Source organism: Hypanus sabinus, chromosome 29 (genome assembly GCF_030144855.1).
Source record: "Hypanus sabinus isolate sHypSab1 chromosome 29, sHypSab1.hap1, whole genome shotgun sequence".
Classification (NCBI taxonomy): Eukaryota; Metazoa; Chordata; class Chondrichthyes; order Myliobatiformes; family Dasyatidae; genus Hypanus; species Hypanus sabinus.
In genome coordinates this window covers 10,214,115-10,233,076 of record NC_082734.1, presented here as the reverse complement: position 1 = coordinate 10,233,076, position 18,962 = coordinate 10,214,115, and the positions used below count along the sequence as shown (strand labels likewise).

The window sequence follows — 18,962 nt, the reverse complement described above, 5'->3', positions numbered from 1 at the left end:
AATCTGTTTCCTGCCTTTTCCCCATAAACTTCGACACCCTTACGAATCAAGAACCTGTCAAGCTCCACTTTAAACATTCTCAATTACTTGGCCTTTGCGGCCATGTGCAGCAATCGATTAAGGACACGTATATTATGAGGGGAAGTGTTAGTTTAATTCCAGAACCCCTTCTGAATTTCACAGGATGATTTAGCAGCACAGGAGGCCATTCAGCCACATTCCTCATGCTGTTTCACTCATTCCCACTACCTCACTCTTTTCCCATAATTCATCTTCACAATTCCAATTCTTTTTTGAAAGTTTCGACTGAATCAACGTTCACGTGTTACACAGGCAGGTCGTCCTGGTCTAACTTGCTCTGTAAAAAATTGATTCCAAATGTCATCACTTTCCAAATGCCAATCATTACAGCTCTGTTCCCTCTGGTCAACAACCCTTTTGGCAGCTAAGCTATTGTTGGCAGAGTTTCAGCTGGTGACGAGGAGGCGTACGGGAGTGAGACAGATCAGCTGGTTGAGTGGTGTCACAGCAACAACCTGACACTCAACATCAGTTGTGGACTTCAGGAAGGGGAATTCGAGGGAATGAATATCAGTCCTTATCGAGGGATCAGAAATGGAAAGGGTGAGCAGTTTCAAGTCCCGGTTTTTAATGTCTCTGAGGATCTATCCCGGGTCCAACATATTAATGCAGTTACAAACAAGACAAGACAGTGGCAATATTGTATTAGGAGTTTGAGGAGAATTGGTGTGCCAGCAATGACACTTGCAAATTTCTACAGATGTACCGTGAAGAGCATCATAACTGGTTGCATTACTGTCTGATATGGAGTGACCACTGCACAGAATTGGAAAAAGCTGCAGAAAATCATAAATTCAGCCAGCTTCACCCCAGGCACTAGCCTCCCCGGCATCCAGGACACCTTCAAAATGCATCAAGGAAGCATCCATCGTTAAGATCACAAGACTATAATGTATAGGATCAGAATTAGGCCATTGGCCCATCGAGTCACCATGTGGAGCAGACTCCACATCTTGGCTGATCCAATTTTCCTCTCAGCTCCAATCTCCTGCCACCTCCCTGTATCCTTTCATGCCCTGACCAATCAAGAATCAACCTCTGCCTTAAATATACATCAAGACTTGGCCACAGCCACCGTGGCAACTAATTTCAGATTCACCACTCTCTGGCTAAAAGATTCCTCCTCATCTCCATTCTAAAAGGGCACCTGTCTATTCTGAGATGGTATCCTCTGGCCATAGACTCTCCCGCCATTGGGAACATCCTCTCCACATCCAACCTGTTAAGGCCTTTCACTATTCGACAGGTTTCAATGACATCACTCCTCATTTTTCTGAATTTTAGTGAATACCGGCCCAGAGTCATCAAACGCTCTTCATATGGCAAGCCATTCAATCCTAGAATCATTTTCGTGAACCTCCTTTAAACCCTCTCCAGTGTCAGCACATCCCTTCTAAGGGGCCCAAAACTGCTCACAATACTTCAAGTGAGGCCTCACCAGTGTTTTATGAAGTCTCAACATTACATCCTTGCTTTTATATTCTAGTCATCTTGAAATGAATGCTAATATTGCATTTGCCTTCCTCACCACCGACTCAACCTGCAAATTAACCTTTAGGGAATCCTGCACAAGGACTCCCAAGTCCCTTTGTGCCTCAGTTTTTTGCATTTTTTTGTCATTTAGAAATAGTCAACCCTTTCATTTCTTCTACCAAAGTGCATGGCCACACACTTCCCAACGCCATATTTCATCTACCATTTCTTTGCCCATTCTCTTAATCTAAGTCCTTTCGTAGCCTCTCTATTCAAAACTATCTGCCCCTCCACCTATCTTCATATCGTCTGCAAACTTTGCAACAAAGCCATCCCTTCCATCATCTAAATTATTGAGATATAACATAAAAAGAATCGGTCCCAACACAGACTCCCTCTGGGTCACCGGCAGCAAACCAGAAAAAACTCCCTTTATTTCCACTCTTTGCCTGGTGCCAATCAGCCACTGCTTTATCCATGCTAGAACTCTTATACAGTGGGGCTTTTGGCTTGTTAAGCAGCCTCACATGTGGCACCTTGTCAAAGGCCTTTGGAAAATCCAAGTACACAACATCAACTGATTCTCCTTTGTCTATCCTGCTTGTTACTTCTCCAAAGAATTCCAACTGATTTCTCAGGCAAGATTTTCCCTTGAACAAACCACGCTGACTATGGCCTATTTTATCATGTGCCTCCAAGTACCAAGGCCTCATCCTTGATAATTGACTCCAACATTTTCCCAATCACTGAGGTCAGACTAACTGGCCTAGTTTCCTTTCTTCTGCCTCTCTCCCTTCTTAAAGAGTGGCATGACATTTGCAATTTTCAGTCTTCCGGAACTATTCCAGAATCTAGTGATTCTTGAAAAATCATTAATGCCTCCATTTTCTCTTGAGCCACCACTATCAGAATCCTGGGGTGTACACAATCAGGTCCAGGTAACCAATCTACTTTCAGACCTTTCAGTTTCCCAAGAACCTTCTCTCTAATTATGGTAACTTCACACACTTCATGACCCCTGACACCTGGGACTTCCACTATATTACTAGTGCCTTCCACAGTGAAGACTGACGCAAAGTACTTTTTCAGTTCATTTGCCATTTCATTGTCCTCCATTACTACCTCTCCAGCATCGTTTTCCAGCAGTCTGATATCCACTCTCACCTCTCTCTAACACTTTATGTACCTGAAGAAACTTTATCTTCTTAATGGCTTTTTTAAAATTTCCTTCTGTTGATTTTTAAAACCTTCCCAATCCTCCAACTTTCCCACTAATTTTTGTTCTATTATATGCCCTCTCTTTGATTTTTATGTCAGCTTTGATTTCTCTTGTTGGCCATTGTTGTGTCATCTTTCGTTCAGAATACCTTTCCCTTTTTGGGATGTATATACCCTGTGCCTTCAGAATTGCTTCCAGAAATTCCAGCCATTGCTGCTCTGCCGTCATCCTTGTCAGTGTCCTTTTCCAATCAATACTGGCCAACTCATACCTCTGTAATTCCCTTTACTCCACTGTAATACTGACACATCTGACTCTAGCTTCTCCTTCTCAGATTTCAGGGTGAATTTAATCAAACCATGATCACTTTCTCCCTACGGGTTATTCTACCTTAAGCTCTCTAATCAATTCTGATTCATTGCACAACACCCAATCCTCTAGTGGGCTCAACAACGAGCCGTTCTAAAAAGCCATCTCTTAGGCTCTCTTCCTGGAACCCAACACCAACCTGATTTTCCCAATCTACCTGCATATTGAAGTTCCCCATGACTATTGCAATTTTGGCATGCATTATGGAACCCCTTCACCCAGGACATGCCCTCTTCTCATTGCTACCATCAAGGAAGAGGTCCAGGAGTCCTAAGGCACACACTCAAAGTTTTAGGAACAGCTTCTTCAGCTTCGCCATCAGATTTCAGGATGGACAATGAATCCATGGATATTTCCTCAGTATTTTTCCTTCTACTTTTGCACTAAAGCTATATTTTATATATACTTTTTTGTAATTTACTGTTTTATTATGTAATACCAAGTACTGCTGCCACAAAACAACAAATTTCATGACATATGCCGGTGATATTAACCCGACTCTGAATCATTTTACTTACTCCAACAAAACATTTTGTGTATCAGTAGTAAATCTACTGACCTTTTCTGCTCTTTGGACAGCAGTTTTATCCATCCTCTCCACAGAGCTAAAACCATCATCTTAGAGCCATAAAGATAAAGATCTGCACCTTCTTTGTCATCATCCCTACTGTGTGATAACTTTATATCTTACATTTGTTCCTTTGACAAAGACAATGGAAGAAGAAATTCACTCTAAACTATAACCAAGACTCAATTAACATTCACATCTCCTGGCTGAATGACTGAATCTGAAGTACAATAATTCAGATCTAGGAAACAATGTTAGAATTCCTTTTTTATATAAATATACACTCAGTGGCCACTTTATTAAGTACACCTGCTCGTAATGCAAATATCTAATCAACCAATCATGTAGCGGCAACTCATTGCATAAAAGCTTATAGACATGGTCAAGAGGTTCAATTGTTGTTCAGACCAAACATCAGAATGAGGAAGAAATGTGATCTATGTGACTTTGACCGTGGAATGATTTTGGGTGGCAGACAGGGTGGTTTAAGCTTCTCAGAAACTGATATCCTGGAATTTTCATGCACAACAGTCTCTAGAGCAGGGGTTCCCAACTTGGGGTCCACAGACCCCTTGGTTAATGGTAGGGGTCCATGGCATTGAAAGGTTGGGAACCCCTACTCTAGGGTTTACAAAGAATGGTGCGAAAAACATAAATACATCCAGTGAGTGTCAGTTCTGTGGGTGAAAACCCCGAGGGAGGTCAGAGGAGAATGGATAGACTGGTTCAAGCTGACAGAAAGGTGACAAAAATAACCATGTGTTACAACAGTGGTGTGCAGAGGAGCATCTCTGAAAGCACAGATGTCTAACCTTGAAGTGGATAGAAGCAGAACACCATGAACCTACACCTTATCTAATAAGGTGGCCACTGAGTATAATAGACTTTTAAACTCAGTGCAAAGATAAAAAATTATGCATCACATTGCATCAATCACAACCTACTTACAATTTATTCACTTGTAACACATTTATCCCTTTAATTTTGATGGGAATATCAATATGTTTCCTTTACATATTCCTGGAATATGGCCATATGATTTACATTTCTGGAACTAAACCAATGTTTAACTGAACTTCTACTTCCCATTTCTCCCACTCTCCTTGGAGTTCAACCTGCACCGTGATCTCTACTGTGAATGTGTTGTGCCCCTCCTCACCCGATACCCACTTCAAAGCTTCAAAGGTGCAAAGTTTCACTTATTGTCAAAGTACGTATACAGTACACATATTTGAGATTTGTCTTCTCCAGATAGCCACAAACAAAGAAGACCCATGGAGGCATTAAACCCCAATAGCCCCCCACACACACAGAAAGGCAACATGATTATCAATCCCCCAAACTTCCCCACCCCCCCCACACAAAATGGAACAAGATCATGGACCACCAACCCCACCTCTCTCGCAAAAAACTAGGAGAAAAAAAAACAGGTGAAAGCACAGAATATAAAAACTTTGTAGAAGATTTGACCATAGGGTCATAAGTTCAGAAACAGACCCTTTGGTCTACGCTGACCCTCAAAGATCCACTTACATGAACCTCATCTTATTGTCCTCCTATTCATAAGCAGAATTAGGCTATTTGGCCCACCGGGTCCCATTTAGTAATCCTACTCAAAGTTTGAAGTTTAAAGTACAATTATTATCAAAGCATGTATATATTATACAACCTTGAGATTCATCTCCTTACAGGCAGCCACAAAACAAAGAAACCCAAAAGATCCCACTAAAAAAGACCGACAAACACCTAATGCGCAGAGAGAAAAAGAAACGAAAGAGACATGGATAAGACATTGCCAACAGTGGGAGAGACTAGGACCCAGAGGACAGTCGCAGAATAGAAGTACGTCCCTTTATAACAGAGTTGAGAGGTATTTCTTTAGTCAAATGGTGGTAAATATGTGGCATTCATTTCTGCAGATGGCTGTAGAAGCCAAGATATTGGACATACAGGTTTCCCCCCGCTATCTGAAGGTAGAGCATTCCTATGAAACAGTTTGTAAGCAGAAATGTCGTAAAATGAAGAAGCAATTACCATTAATTTATATGGGAAAAATTTTTGAGCATTCCCAGACCCAAAAAATAACCTACCAAATAACACATAAAACCTAAAATAACACAAACATATAGAAAAAGCAGGAATGATATGATAAATATACAGCCTATATAAAGTAGAAATATTGTATATACGGTGTAGTTTCACGTATCAAAATTGGGAAGACAGCGAGCCAAAATCGACTTGGAGAAAAAAAAATCGGTTCGTACACGCATACGTACACGTGGACGCACGTTCACGCATGCGCACACAACTGCCCCCACAAGGCTTCACAGTAGTCTTTGTGGGGTAAACACACGTATAAAGTGGGCGTTTTTTCTTTGTAAAAGCAAAAATCCTCTTTGGTTAGCAGGAACAGGTACTAATGTAGGTCTTCCGTAACAGCAGGCTGCCGTAAAGCAAACGTTTGAAAAGCGGGGGGGGGGGGGGGGGGCATCAGTATTTAAGATGGATGTGACAAGTGTTAATTAGTAAGAGTGTCAAAGATTACAGGAGAAGGCAGAAGAATGATGTTGAGAGGGAGAATAAATCAGCCATGGCAGCTATGGTCAAATGGCAGAACAGGCTGCATAGGGCCCATGTTTTATGGAACAGTACACAAGACAAGCTTTTCACTGTATCTTGGTAAACATGCAACTGAAAAAACCATGCTTCCAAGACAAGGACATGAAATTACATCCAAATCACTATAGCAGCTCCCCATTAAAATGACTCATCTCCCCACTCAAGATGCACACCCTATTTACCTTTTGCCACAGATCAGATTGCATGCCTGCCAACCCATATCCTGCACTGCTGACCAGAGATCTGTCTCGCTGACCACATCACATCTCCAGCCATGCACTGGGTCCCTCCCTCATGAGGAAGAAGGAACTCCACTCAACCCAAGGAGTGATTAGAACGAGAGAGTCTGTTGAGTGTAGCTTAGCGAGCCCTGGGGACTAGGGAGTTTCTCAAGGCAATAATGTTTTCATTTAGTTGGGAAGGCACTTATTTTGGGGATTCCTTCCTCAGTTCACCTGTTACATCAAACATTACAACACAGTACAGCCCCTTCAGCCCATGATGTGGTGCCAACCTTTTAACCTATCCTAAGATCAATCTCACCATTCTCTCCTACATAACCCTCCATTTTTCTATCATCCACATGCCTATTTAAGAGATTCTTAAATGCCCTCAATGTATTTGCTTCTACCACCCTTGGCAGGGTGTTCCACAGACCAACCACTCTCTGTAAAGAACTTAACTCCAACATCCCCCATACTTTCCTCCAATCACCTTATAATTATGTCCCCTTTTGTATTAGTCCTTTCCACCCTGGAAGATGTCTTTGGCAGTTCACTTGGTCTATCATTTTGTACACCTCAATCAAGTCACCCCTTATCCTCCAACAAATACAAATGTGTGAATTAGGGTCAGGAGTAGGCCATTTAATCTCCCTGAGCCAATTCCACCAACCAGTAAGATCATGATCAATTCGCAACATCAATTCCTTATTTCCATGTTTTATTTTTATAACTCTGCTTTTAAAAAAAAATTCAAGGTGAGACACACACTGTTGTTTCAGCTCACTGGTCCTTGGGGTTTACTCATCTCTGCACTGAACTGAGGCTGTGGCCTGCAACTAATGTACTCTTGAATTGGCTGTGGACTCACTTTCGTGAACTCGAGTTCCAAATGCTATTTGCTTACTGTTATTGTTTGGACAATTCATTTTTTTTAACTGCACATTGGCTGATTCAGATTCAGTTTATTGTCATTTAGAAACCACAAACGCAATGCAGTTAAAAAATGAGACAACGTTCCTCCAGAATGATATCACAAAAACATATGACAAAACAGACTATACCAGAAAATCCACATATCGTTTGGCAATCCCTAATCCAGAGTCCGGAGAGGCTGCTGCGTATTAATATCACTCTAACTTCTTAGCGCGTTCCCCAGAAAGGAGCTCCAAATCCACCAGACAAAACAAGACCAAAAACTAAAGCTACAAAACCTGCACAAAACCACATAGTCACAACATATAGTTACAACAGTACAAACAATAGCATAATTGATTAAAAAAAAGACCATGGGCACAGTAAAAATAGTCCAAAGATGTTAAAGGACTATAAGTTCAAAAGAAATCACCACACATGATTGATGGCCTTCTTGTGATTTAATGGGTTTCTTTGTATAAGGAGATAAATCTTGAGGTGGTATATAAAGTACACACACTTCGGTGTGTGCAATTTGAACTTTGAACTTAGTGGAAGTTTTAAAAAAATCCAACAATTCATATTTGGATAGTGGACACTTAAGGTAGCATAGTGGTTAGCGTGACACTATTACGGCACATGGCATCGGAATTCAGAGTTCAACACTGACGTCCTCTGTAAGGAGTTCGTACTTTCTCCCCGTGGAATTGTGTGGGTTTTTCTCGGGAGCTCCGGTTTCCTCCCCCAGTCTAAAGACGGACTGAGTAGGTTAACTGGTCATTGTTAAAAAACAAATAAATTGTCCTGTGATTGGGCTAGTGTTACGCCTGCAGCCCCCTCCTTTTTGAGAATCGCAGGATCACTATTGATTAGGATCAGGAGACCCAGGAAATGAGAAAGAGACGTGCGGAATGTCTTGACCCCCCCCCCCCCCCCCCGGGCGATATAAAGCTACGGGACACGGCCATTGTCTCTTGGAGAAGGACTTGTGTATTACAATACTGTGCTATGTGGAAGCCCTCAGGCAAAGTGGGCTGGTTGAGGGAGGGATTGCATCACCCCAACCGGATTGACATCTGAGACCTTGTGAGTCAGGATAAGAGAGGGTCTGTGGGAACAGCCCCTCAGATGCACCAGAAGAAACGCTAGCGATCCCGTAATAGCGGAAGCTGGTGGGAGGAGGCCACGTGCGTTCGGTTCCATTTGCCCCAGAACCGGTGGCTTTTACCACAGAAGAACGGCTTTTAGCTAACAACGGGGAAACCAACTCCCAACGACTCTCGAAGGATTGGCATCATAAAAGGACTGGGCAAGTTTTAACCCGTCTTTCTCTCAAACCAAAATGCTGCAGCTTGAATGAACTAACAGTGACTTTTATATTTCCATCGGACATTATCCCCCAGACAATGATAGAGCTATTTCTTATTGATTATTATTATACCCGTGATTGTAGATTTAGTATTGACGAAGTATAATATCTGTATGTTTGCATTGATATTATTTTGTGTATTTTTATCAATAAATACTGTTAAAATAGTACCATCAGACTTCAACGGACCTCTCTATCTTTGCTGGTAAGTGACCCAGTTACGAGGTTCGTAACACTAGGGTTAAATCGGGGGCTGTTGGGCAGTGCGGCTGAAAAGGCCGAGAAGGCCTATTCTGCGCTGTATCTCAATAAAATGATTTCTTGCCAGCTCAATTTCAATTCTTAAAAAAAGTGAATATATTTTTGTTAACTGCTGGCACACCTTCATCATGGGCTATAATAAATAACAGTGACCAGAATTACCTCATTTAGGGTTCAGTCCCCTTCCCACGCATTCGAGGTATCAAATACTATCAATATTCCAGAGATCCCACAGGATTCTAAAGAACGGAGGGGATGATTTAAAACAAAAACACCCACTGAACTCAATTATATTTTATAATCTTTTTTTTAATCCTGCTCAAACTCCCAGGTCTTCTTCCACCGGTCTCTTAAATTCAAACAATCTCCCATAAAAGATAATTGGCACGTCAGCTTTTTTGAACAACGTTCCTAAAGTGTGGAATTCAATACCTTGATGCAGACTCACTTGACACTTTTAAACACCAGCTCAAAACCTATTTATTTAACCTTGCTTTTAACTTGCAAATTTCTACAGATGTACCGTGAAGACCATTCTAACTGGCTGAATCACCGTCTGGTATGGAGGTGGGGCTGCTGCACAGCAGAGAAATGTAAAATTAGTCAGCTCCATCATGGGAACATTCAAGGAACGATGCCTCAAAAAGGCAGTGTCTGACATTAAGGACCCCACCACTCAGGACATGTCCTCTTCTCATTGTTATAACAAATTTCATGACATTAAGGATCCCACCCATCCATCCAGCATCCTCTTTGACTTTCTACCATCAGGAAGGAGATTCTGATGCATTAAGCCAAGAACGGCCAGGATGAAAAAGCTTCTTCCCTCAGGCCACTGGGCTTCTGACCTCCCTGCTGCATTATATTCAAAGTGGCACTGGTTAATCTGCTCCGTACCTTACAATATTTAACTTAGGCAATGCACACATATTGCTGGAGGAACTCAGTGGGTCAGACAGCATCTCTGGAAAAGAATAAACAGTCGACGTCTTGTGCTGAGACCCTTCATCGGGACTAATATTTACCTTATGCACTTTAGCTTGTTAGTTTTGTGTGATTCATCTGTCGATTTTATCTGAACTTTCACAAGTTATCCTGTGTAATGTGTGTTATGTGTACTACTGTCCTTCACACCCTGGTTCAGAGAAATGGTGTCTCGTTTCTATATATGTATGTTACATATGTTATATGGCTATAAATGTTATATACATGTATCTTGTTAAATGACAATGAACTTGACTTATAAAATTTCATGTTTGCACTATATCCCATTGTAAAAGAACTACAGTGGCCTGTACCATGGAGAGCATTCTGACTGGCTGCATCACCGTCTGGGGTGGTGGTGGGTGGGCATTGCCACAGGATTGAAATAATCTGCTCTACTGTGGGTACCAGCCCCTCCGTAGTATCCAGGACATCTTCGTGAAGCTGTGCCTTAGGGAGGCCGCATCCATAATTAAGGATCCCCACCACCCACGACCTGCCCTCTTCACACTGCCACCATCAGGAAGGAGGTACAGAAGCCTGAAGACACACCCTCAGCGATTCAGGAACAGCTTCTTCCCCCTGCCACACGATTTCTGAACAGATACTGACTCCGTGAACACTACCCCACTACTTTTTTTATTTCTGTTTTTGCTCTACGTATTTTAATTTAACAATTTAATAGACATATATATTTACTGTAACTCAGTTTTTTCCCTCTATTTTTTTTATCAGTGTACTGCTGCCGTAAAGTTAACCAATTTCACGACATACGCTGGTGATTCTGTATGAAGAGTTCTCTATAAATAAGTTATTATTATTAATGTAGTCAAGATCAGAAATGGTAATACCTCATAAGCAAGGGTAACCAACCTGAGATAATTGCAATCCAGCAGATTTCAACTGGTGTAACATGCATTAGCACACATGGGGAAAGGCACATGAGGCATGTATTGGTTCCTAATTAACACACATCAAATTATTAGGGTGCTTTGAACAACTCTGATGTCACACTAGCATCTTATCTTGTTTCAGTGAGCGGTGACTTTGCTCAATCTCTCCCTATCTCGCCATTCCAGGACTCACATGCACCCAGCCTGAACCAGCTCCCGTATCACAGCCTTCTCCGCTCTGGCCCACCCAAGTTATGGCGGCTGCTCTTCCTGATCTTCTCCCCCCCTACAAGTCAAACTCAGTTAACTTTGCTCCAGGAGGCAGTGTTTAAGCACCGTTTAAACCTCTCCCCTGCCTCTTGGTCTACATTAACCTCCACTCCTCAATAGGCACTCCAGCCTGGATCAGCTCATTTTTCACTTCCTCACCACCCTCCTCTTCCAGCCACGTCAACCCAACAACCCTCAACCCCAATCCTGGCCTACATTAAAGCTTTTCCCTCAGCCACTGTTAAACACAGTCCACACGGCGTTAACCCACTGTTAAACACAGTCCACACGGCCTTAACCCACTGTTAAACAGTCCACGCTGCGTTAACCCACTGTTAAACAGTCCACGCTGCGTTAACCCACTGTTAAACACAGTCCACGCTGCGTTAACCCACTGTTAAAGACAGTCCACGCTGCGTTAACCCACTGTTAAAGACAGTCCACGCTGCGTTAACCCACTGTTAAACACAGTCCACGCTGCGTTAAACCACTGTTAAACACAGTCCACGCTGCGTTAAACCACTGTTAAAGACAGTCCACGCTGCGTTAAACCACTGTTAAACACAGTCCACGCTGCGTTAAACCACTGTTAAACACAGTCCACGCTGCGTTAAACCACTGTTAAACACAGTCCACGCTGCGTTAAACCACTGTTAAACACAGTCCACGCTGCGTTAAACCACTGTTAAACACAGTCCACGCTGCGTTAAACCACTGTTAAACACAGTCCACGCTGCGTTAAACCACTGTTAAACACAGTCCACGCTGCGTTAAACCACTGTTAAACACAGTCCACGCTGCGTTAAACCACTGTTAAACACAGTCCACGCTGCGTTAAACCACTGTTAAACACAGTCCACGCTGCGTTAAACCACTGTTAAACACAGTCCACGCTGCGTTAAACCACTGTTAAACACAGTCCACGCTGCGTTAAACCACTGTTAAACACAGTCCACGCTGCGTTAAACCACTGTTAAACACAGTCCACGCTGCGTTAAACCACTGTTAAACACAGTCCACGCTGCGTTAAACCACTGTTAAACACAGTCCACGCTGCGTTAAACCACTGTTAAACACAGTCCACGCTGCGTTAAACCACTGTTAAACACAGTCCACGCTGCGTTAAACCACTGTTAAACACAGTCCACGCTGCGTTAAACCACTGTTAAACACAGTCCACGCTGCGTTAAACCACTGTTAAACACAGTCCACGCTGCGTTAAACCACTGTTAAACACAGTCCACGCTGCGTTAAACCACTGTTAAACACAGTCCACGCTGCGTTAAACCACTGTTAAACACAGTCCACGCTGCGTTAAACCACTGTTAAACACAGTCCACGCTGCGTTAAACCACTGTTAAACACAGTCCACGCTGCGTTAAACCACTGTTAAACACAGTCCACGCTGCGTTAAACCACTGTTAAACACAGTCCACGCTGCGTTAAACCACTGTTAAACACAGTCCACGCTGCGTTAAACCACTGTTAAACACAGTCCACGCTGCGTTAAACCACTGTTAAACACAGTCCACGCTGCGTTAAACCACTGTTAAACACAGTCCACGCTGCGTTAAACCACTTAAACACAGTCCACGCTGTGTTAAACCACTGTTAAACACAGTCCACGCTGTGTTAAACCACTATTAAACACACTCCGTCAAACCACTCCATACTGCCTTAAACTACCGTGCTCTCCTAGCCTACATTAACTCACTCTGCTAAAAATTGAACCAGTGTTAAACCCAAGAGATCTAAAGCAGCATTAACCACTGCGCCACCACTGTCTAATCAGCGTTAACCCCCGCCCCCTGTCTCCCACAATACAACTGGTGTTAATCCACTCTATCTCCTGCAGTCTGGCCAGGGTTAACACCCCTCCTCCTGTAGTCTGGCCGGGGTTAACACCCCACATTTCCCACAATCTGGCCGAGCATTAACCCCCACATCACCAGCAGTCTGGCCGGTATTAACCCCATGTCTCCCACAGTCTGGCCGGCGTTAACCCCACATTACCCACAGTCTGACCGGACGTTCACTCCACATCACCCACAGTCTGACCGGATGTTCACTCCACATCATCCACAGTCTGACCGGACGTTAACCCCACATCACCCACAGACTGACCGGACGTTAACCCCACATCACCCACAGTCTGATCGGACGTTAACTTCACATCACCCACAGTCTGACCGGACGTTCACTCCACATCACCCACAGTCTGACCGGACGTTCACTACACATCACCCACAGTCTGACCAGGTGTTAACTCCACATCTCCTACAGTCAGGCCGGCGTTAACCCCACGTCTCCTGCAGTCTGACTGGGCGTTAACCCCACATCTCCCACAGTCTGACCGGTATTAACCACACATCCCCCACAGACTAAATGCCATTAACACCTGTCCCACAATCTAACCAGCCTTAACGCCCATCCCCACAGTGTTAACACCTCCTCTCCCACAGTCCAGCTGGCATTAACCCCTCCCCACAGTCTAACCAAGGTTGACTTCCCCATAGTCTAGTCAGTATTAAATGCCCCTCCCACAGTCACGCTGACAATACTAGTTATCACTGACCCCCCGCATCTCACAACCTAACCAATACAAACCTATTTTCACAACCCCCACCAGCATTAACCCCTTCTCCTGCAAGAAGTCTAACTTAACCCCTTGCCACTGTCTGGTTTAACTTCACACATCTCAGGCTAATTTAAATCCCCACCACCCGTCCTCCTAACTGATTAAAATCCAACCTCCTCCCTTAAGCCCACCTTCAGTGCATCTACCACCACCCCTTGCCGGCAGCTCGGCCCCCCACTCACCCAGCTGACAGCCCGGAGTATGGTCTGAGGCTGCCTGATGAACGTGACGGGGTCAAAGGCTCCCCCAGCCTTGCCAGCTCCATAGGCTGCTGCGGTCTCCATCTTCCTCCAGCCTCTTCCTTCTCCCAGCGCCGGGAACGCGCCCGGCGCCGGCGGGGGCGCGCGCTCCCAGGCACGGAAGCCGCCTGGACCAAGCCGGAGTGCACGAGCGGGACGGGAGGGGAGGGGGAGAGAAAGGCGATTCGCGAGCAGAATTCGAAAGACCTCCTCAACCCAGAAGCACGAAATAAAGGATAACATGCGACAGCATAAGCCTTTAATTGCAAAACATTTTTAAAGATATTTCATATGGCACAATGTATTAAGTATTAAAATTGTAATACCCCTGTTAAAGCATCATGCAAATATATTTTTAATTGTTGCACCTGTTAAATATCCTTGTAGCAGTAAAGTATTATGCATGATAATATTGTTGCGTTTTAAAAGGACAAAATATGAAGTGATCCTATATGGAATATGAGGTAATACTGAGTCTTCAAAATAAAAATGAATGCAAAATAATTTTATGAGTATATTTTTATATCGTACGTTGAAATCTGATAAAAATATCTTTCTATATGCAAAACAACCTAATATTAAAAATTCATGTTAAATAATGGAAATAGAGTTAAACTACAATCTATGCTTAATAAATTGAGAACACACAAGCAAGAAATATCAAGATGAATAATATTCTAATATGTGTAAATAGAGTGAATATTTCAGAATATCACTAAGCAAGCTAGATAAGAACGTGGAATAAAATTTACTTGTGATAAGTCACTATTTAACATTTCAGTGTATGTTAACCAATGTACCTGAAAACGTTTGCAATTTAAATAATAATAAGTACATTTATTTTTATTAATAAATTATATTTAAATATATTATTAAGTTAATTGATAAACAACAAATAAGTAGTCCATTATATTCATTAATCAAAAGAAATATTGGGCACAAGGTGATAGCTGGTGTTACTCTGAGATGCAGAAACCCAGAGAAAAGAAATGGATCAATATAAATTTTCAGTCTTGTTCTAATACTCACAAGCGTGTGGTGATGACAGATTGACCAATAAAGATTTACCAATAAAAATAAAGTTATTTTTCTGATGTCCCAAAGTGCTTTACAGCAAATGAAGTGCTTTTTAAATGGCAGTGACCGTTGTAGTATATATATGTGGGGGTTTTTTTTCGCGTGGCTTTTTTTTTGCTCACTATTTTAAATGTGCTGCGTGTGTTTTGCACCTTGACCCAGTGGAACGCTGTTCCATTTGGCTGTACTTACGTTTGAATGATAATTAAACTTGAATTTGCATTTGAGACCTGGCAGACAATTTGCATAGGGCAAGATCCCACTTGCACAGAGGGAGAGGAGTAGAAATTAACGTTGAGGGAAAGGTGGGGATTAAATCAGCAGTGGAGGAGATGGAAGGGTAAGTCAAACTTGGGGACGGAGTAAAGGAAAAGTTCCTTTCTGGTAATGTTGACTATTGGAAACTGCATTGAGGTTCAATGGCGTCTACTTTGATTCCAATCCCCATTCCCATTGCAACATGTTGCTCCATGACCACCTCTACCGCCATAACGAGGCCACTCTCCGGTTGGAGGAGCAACACCTCATATTCATTCCGAGTAACCTCCAACCTGTTGGCATGAACATCAATTTCTCCAAATTCCAGTAATTATTCCCCTTCCCTTCCCTTTCCCTCTGCTAACTTTCCTCTTTCCTGTTCCCTCTTCTTTAATTCCCCACTCTGCCCCCTCCTTACATCTTCTCTTCTCCTCAGTTGCTGTTAAGTCCCCCTGGTGCCCCTTCTCCCATGGTCCACTCTCCCCTCCTGTCAGATTTCTTCAACTTTTCCATCGACCTGGCTTCGCCTATCACCTTCCAGCTTGTGCTCCTTCGCCACCACCCACCACCACCTTCTTCTTCTGGCTCCACCCCCCCCCTTCCTTTCCAGTCCCGATGAAGAGTCTCGCTGTGAAATGTCGTCTTTTATTCATCTCCATAGACGCTGACTGACCTGTTGTTCTGGATTTCCAGCGTCTGCAGAATCTCTTGTGTTTCTGAGGTTCAAATACCCTCTTTACTGATCTCCCCCCCCCCAAAAAAAATAGGTGGATTCTTTCCATCTCTTTGTCAAGAGCATGCAGGTCTTCGATTTAATCACTCCTGTCAAAGCAGCACATCGAAAGGTGCTGTTCTCCTCTGTAAGCACAAGAGATTCTGCAGATGCTGGAAATCTGGAATAAGACATGCAAAAGGCTGGAGGAACTCAGGAACTCAGCAGGTCTGGCAGCATCTATTGAGAGGAATAAAGAGTCGACATTTTGGGCAAGAATGGCTTCTTCCGTCTTCCTTTCAACTCTTGATGAAAGGGTCTTGCCCTGAAACATCGACTGGTTATTTTCCTCTGTCTGACCTGCTCAGTTACTCGAGCATTTTCTGCGTGGGCTCCTTTGTAACCGCTTTGGGAGACTCAGCCCAGATTTCTGTGCTCCCATCTTCAGCGTGGAACCAAAGGTATAGTTGTGCTGATTAAGAGCTGAGAGGATTTGCAACTGCACAGTGAGAAACCCTAGGTACCTGGAATCCAAACGTCCATTAGGGCAGAAAGGCGGAATTGTCCCAATAGGAGGCAACTAACCATTTCTCAGGTTAGACAGCGAAAACAATTCATTATACCTTCGAAAGAGAGTGAGTGAGTGAGAGAAAGTGAAAGTAAATGAGAGAGAGGCAGAGAAAGGAGAGAGAGAGTTAGTGATTAAGAGAGTGAAAGAGACAGACAGACAGAGGAGAGTGAGAGAGAGAAAGTGAAAGAGAGGGGGAAAGGAGATAGAAGGGAAAGGAGAGAGAAAGAGAGAAGGGGGCAGGAAAGAGAGAATGGGTGAAAGATCAAGGAGAGAAAGAAGGTGGGTAATAGGAGAGAAAGTGAGGGGGAGAAAGAAAGGGAGGGAGAAAGAGGGGAGAGATAAAGAGAGAGAGGATGTGTGTGTGTGTTTTAAATGTAACAGGTTCAAGTTTCTGTCTGTAATATTGTGCCTTTTCTGTGATCAAGCAAGCAGCATTGTGGCCACATATAACTGTCTTGAATGTTGAGGTTTTAACTGATGAAATATTTCTCTTTAAACTTAAAGCAGCATCTACAACAGTACAGAATCCACTGGTCGGGAGCTCCACAGTTTCAATGCAGTGCCAACGAAGGAGCCAAGCCGGGAAAAGCATGACTTGGAGGGGGAGCAGACCGAATTGTTCCCATGTGTCTGCTATACTTGGCCTGTTAGATGATAAGGTCAAAAGCTTGGGAAAGATTGGTTTAAAAAAAAAGCTTTGGAGAGCTGCAGCAGTGTGTTTTGTAGGTTGCTAACAAGTGGGCAGTTAATTAGCAGAAACCAGCACAGCCCGAGAAGGTTACATTGATTTCAATGATCGCTTTCCCTAAAACGATGAACTTTTTATATCCTAAAGTCAGGGTCAACATTGTAAAGAAATAGGAAGGTTGGCGGAGAGGCATGAGACAGGTGTATAATGGTGCAAGGTCAAAAAATGGAGATGCGATGTTCAAAAAATTGATGAAAAGAATGGTAAGGATATGGAACTGATGGCTTCAGGGGGCTCTTAAGGTGAATAGCCTGCAAGAGGATGCACTGTTCAGATGTATTCTGGAGTTATGGAATATAGGAAATACTAATTCTAACAGTAGCCAGTTTTCAGATCTGAACATGGAGTGTAGATTGAATTTAAAATGCAGCTCTGAACAATGACCTTCTGTTTGACCACAGAAGCATGCATGTGCATGACCACATTGACCACATGTGACCACAGAAGCATGCATGTGCATGAATGCGGCCCGGGGTCGGCGGGAACTAACATTCATTTTGGGTGTCTGGAGTGTGGGTGCAAAGAGGGAGGTGTTTGAAAAGAGGAAGGACTGTAGATACAGTATTACTGTAGAATTGTCCTGTCGCTACCTTTCATCTTTAGCATGTAAAATATCATGTAATTTTGGGCCGTGCAGGCCTCTTCTTCCACGAGTGTCTCAATATGATGCCTGCTGCTCGTTTTTGCTGAATAAAACACTTCTCTATCCACTAGCTTCAGTGTCTCTCCAGTGACTTTATTCACGTCACAACAAATAGTCTGGATGCACTTAAGGGGAAATTGGACAAGCCCACGAGAGAGAACAAAATTGAGATCACACTGTTGGATTTAAATGAAGGAGGAGGTTCATGTGGCATATAAGTGCTAGCATGAACTGTTTGGGCTGAATGTATATGCCTTAGAATACAGTGCAAGAACCAAATTATACTGATTTGTACACCTACAGACAGCTCCAATTTACAGAGCTCCCCTTTAGTGTAATCCCTGAGGCTGGGACGCATCTATGGCCCAATTAGTCTAATGGTCTGTTAAAATATACATTTGTTAATGGAAGTCTGCTTAAAGGGCACCACTGTCACAGGGAGAAAGGAACTGTGAGGTAATGTGTCATTTCTGCTGCAGTGCAATGTGACCTTGTAGCTATACTCAAGGCATGCACTCAGCTGTTCTCAAATGTGGCTCAGTCGGTAGGCCTTTGGGTTCTGAGTCAGGAGGCTGTTGGTTCAGCTCCTGCTCAGGAGGGCTGAATGAAGCCCTGACAGAATCCTGGTACAGCGTGCTGTACTGTGATGGCTTTCAGATCTGACGTTAAACTGGGATTCAGTCCTCCCTTTTGTCTGGATTTTAAAAGCATCATTATGCTATTCTTGAAAAGGCACATTGAGTCACCCGACACAGAAGCAGGCCCTGCAGCTCGATTGGTCCGTGCTCACCAAGATTCCCATTTAACCCAATCCCGTTGGCCCAAATTTGGCCC

The 18,962-nt window shown here is 43.3% G+C and overlaps 1 protein-coding gene across 2 annotated transcripts in view; it reads right to left on the bottom strand.

Annotated features, from left to right (window-relative positions):
* Positions 1-14,225, bottom strand: part of LOC132382963 (synaptogyrin-1-like) — a 45,988-nt gene extending 31,763 nt beyond the window's left edge. The window contains exon 1 of one of the 2 annotated variants that reach the window (XM_059953580.1): positions 14,063-14,225. In XM_059953580.1, the coding sequence (XP_059809563.1) occupies positions 14,063-14,164 (102 nt within the window). In that variant the 5' untranslated portion in view covers positions 14,165-14,225. The remainder of the gene's footprint in view (positions 1-14,062) is intronic. The other variant, XM_059953579.1, reaches the window with a different exon arrangement.
* Positions 14,226-18,962: the final 4,737 nt, after the last annotated feature.